Source organism: Echinops telfairi, unplaced genomic scaffold, assembly GCF_000313985.2.
Source record: "Echinops telfairi isolate 266 unplaced genomic scaffold, ASM31398v2 ScPeMD7_655;HRSCAF=1070, whole genome shotgun sequence".
Classification (NCBI taxonomy): domain Eukaryota; kingdom Metazoa; phylum Chordata; class Mammalia; order Afrosoricida; family Tenrecidae; genus Echinops; species Echinops telfairi.
Genome location: NW_022104553.1, coordinates 26,292,371 through 26,294,547, shown reverse-complemented (window position 1 = coordinate 26,294,547; position 2,177 = coordinate 26,292,371). Strand labels below are relative to the sequence as shown.

General features: G+C 61.5%; 1 protein-coding gene across 1 annotated transcript in view; it reads left to right on the top strand.

Moving 5' to 3' along the window:
* The first annotated feature begins 253 nt into the window (after positions 1-253).
* Positions 254-2,177, top strand: part of MARK4 (microtubule affinity regulating kinase 4) — a 28,780-nt gene continuing 26,856 nt past the window's right edge. The window contains exon 1 of the mRNA XM_045292674.1: positions 254-472. Coding sequence (XP_045148609.1) covers positions 452-472 — 21 coding nt within the window. The 5' untranslated portion in view covers positions 254-451. The remainder of the gene's footprint in view (positions 473-2,177) is intronic.

Genomic DNA, 2,177 nt, shown 5'->3' with positions numbered 1-2,177 from the left:
CCTGAAGTCTAGGAAGCGTTCCCTGAGATGAGTCAAGCAGTCCTGGATTCCCCCCGCCTGCCCAGGGCACACTGTACAGCCGCCTGGGAGCCTCAGTTGCCTTATCTCTGAAACGGGGCTGATGCTATCGCCGGGCTGGGGAGGTGGTGCGGAGCCAGGATCCTGAGCGCGAGGGTGGGAGGTGGCTTCAGTTGGCGTTGTTATTGTTGCTTTGATTATTCGGATGGGCTGGTTTCTGCTCCTTCCTCGCCAGCCCTGTGGCCTCCCCTCTGTGAGCCTCGCCTTCTCCACCTGTGAAATGGGTTCTGTTTCTCCTACTTCTACAGAGTAGGGCTTTGAGGACGACCCTTTCCGCTCCCAGTCTTGTCGGAAGACCTGCTTCTCCACCTTCGAGGTGTAGAGGCAGCAGCGGCTTCAGAAGCTGTGGTCTTTGCCCTGTCACCTGGTTACCATGATGACAGTCACGGCAGAGGTGGGGGGCCAGGGTGTCACACTCCCCTGCCCCGCTCTGGGGTTCCTGGGCCCCCACCTCCCAGCGTCCCCTTCTCCAGAGGCTCCCTAGCAACAGGCTCAGTGGTGTTGGGGCGCCAGCCGGGCAGCAGGGAACTGGGCCAGCTGGTGGTGGCGGCCAATTTTAGCTCCCACCCCCGGCTCCTGGGGGCTTCCTCACCCCCACTCCGCCCCAGCTGCCCCCCACAGGGCTCCCTCAGCCCCATGCTGCTGACAGTGGGGTGCCAGGTCACCCCCAGGTGGGTCTCCTTGGTGCCACCTGATGGTGATTTTTTTTACCCATCTTCTTATCTCAGCTGAGATGGGAGCCTTTATCAGGACTAGAATCTCCTCCCCTTTCCAGCCTCCCCTGGGAGGGAGAGGGCCTGGGGCCTCCAGCCACCTGGGGCCTGAGGAGTAGAGCGCTCACCACTCAGGGGAGCCTGCTGGCCTGGGTTCAAATCCCTACACTTGCCCCGTGACCTTGGGCAAGGTACCTTCAGCGGCCTGGGGTCCCCACCCCAGGAGGGTGGGCAGTCATCAGACCCACAGCAGAGGCAGGGACCCAGCGAACAGGGGACGCAGTGCTGGGCCTCCACTCTGGGTGGTTAATGGTACCTGACCCCAGAGGTCACCGTGCACCTGCCCCGTGGGACTGAACGGTGACCTTGACTCGACTCCTCCTCTGCCTGAGCTTCTGCCTTCGGATCCGGAGTATGGGCTGCAGGTGCCTTCCTGGCTGGGCTGCAGGGAGATCTGAGTGCATGCGTTGTTGACGCTCAGAACCTGGCCCACAGCACACACTGCTCAGTAAGGGTCGTGGTGCTGACCTGGGTTGGTGGGGGGTGGGGGGTGAAGAACATCAACTCCCTCCACCCCCACCCTCCCATAGTGAACTGTCAGGGTTCAGAGCCCCATTCCCCACTCCCCAGCCTGTGGGACCTTGGACCGGCGGCTTCACCTCTGGGTGTTTCCTTACCTGTAAAAACACCAGGAAGATTGTAAACCGTGGGAAGGGTTGTAAACCTTGATACACGGTGTATGTCTCTTAGTTGTGAGCAGGCAGGGGCCAGGCAGGCCACCTCCACTCCTCAGCTCCCTCTGTCCCCCGCTCTGTGGGAGGCGCACAAGGGCAGCACAGCCCTGGGTGGGGCTACCAGCTCCCTCAGCAGCCTGCACCCTGGGCCCCAGTGCTGAAAGGAGGCGCAGGCACAGTGAGAACAGAGCAGGCGGGTGACCTTCGAGGGAGAGGGACCCTGGAGGGACAGGATGTCAGGGACAGATAGGACCTGGCAGGTCAGGCAACAGTGTTTCTGGAGGATGCGGGGGCGGGGCAGGGAGGCCTCCATTGGAAGGAGCACTAGTGAGAGAGACTCCGGATGACGGTGAGGGTTGGAGAAGACTCGGTGACGGTGTTAGGGTGGGGTGTGCACTGGGAACAAGGTGTTGACACCTGGTATGGATTAGGATCTGGGGACTGGAATGGGGACAATTAGGGTTAGAAGGTCAGCAGAGGTGATGGGGTGTGGGGAACAGGTGGTGGCTGGAATGGTGTGTGAGGACAAGGTGGCACCTGGGAATGGAGTGTTGGGACAGGTGGTGGCTGGGATGGAGTGTGGGGACAGGTGGTAGTTGGGATGGAGTGTGGGGACAGGTGGTAGTTGGGATGGAGTGTGGGGACAGGTGGT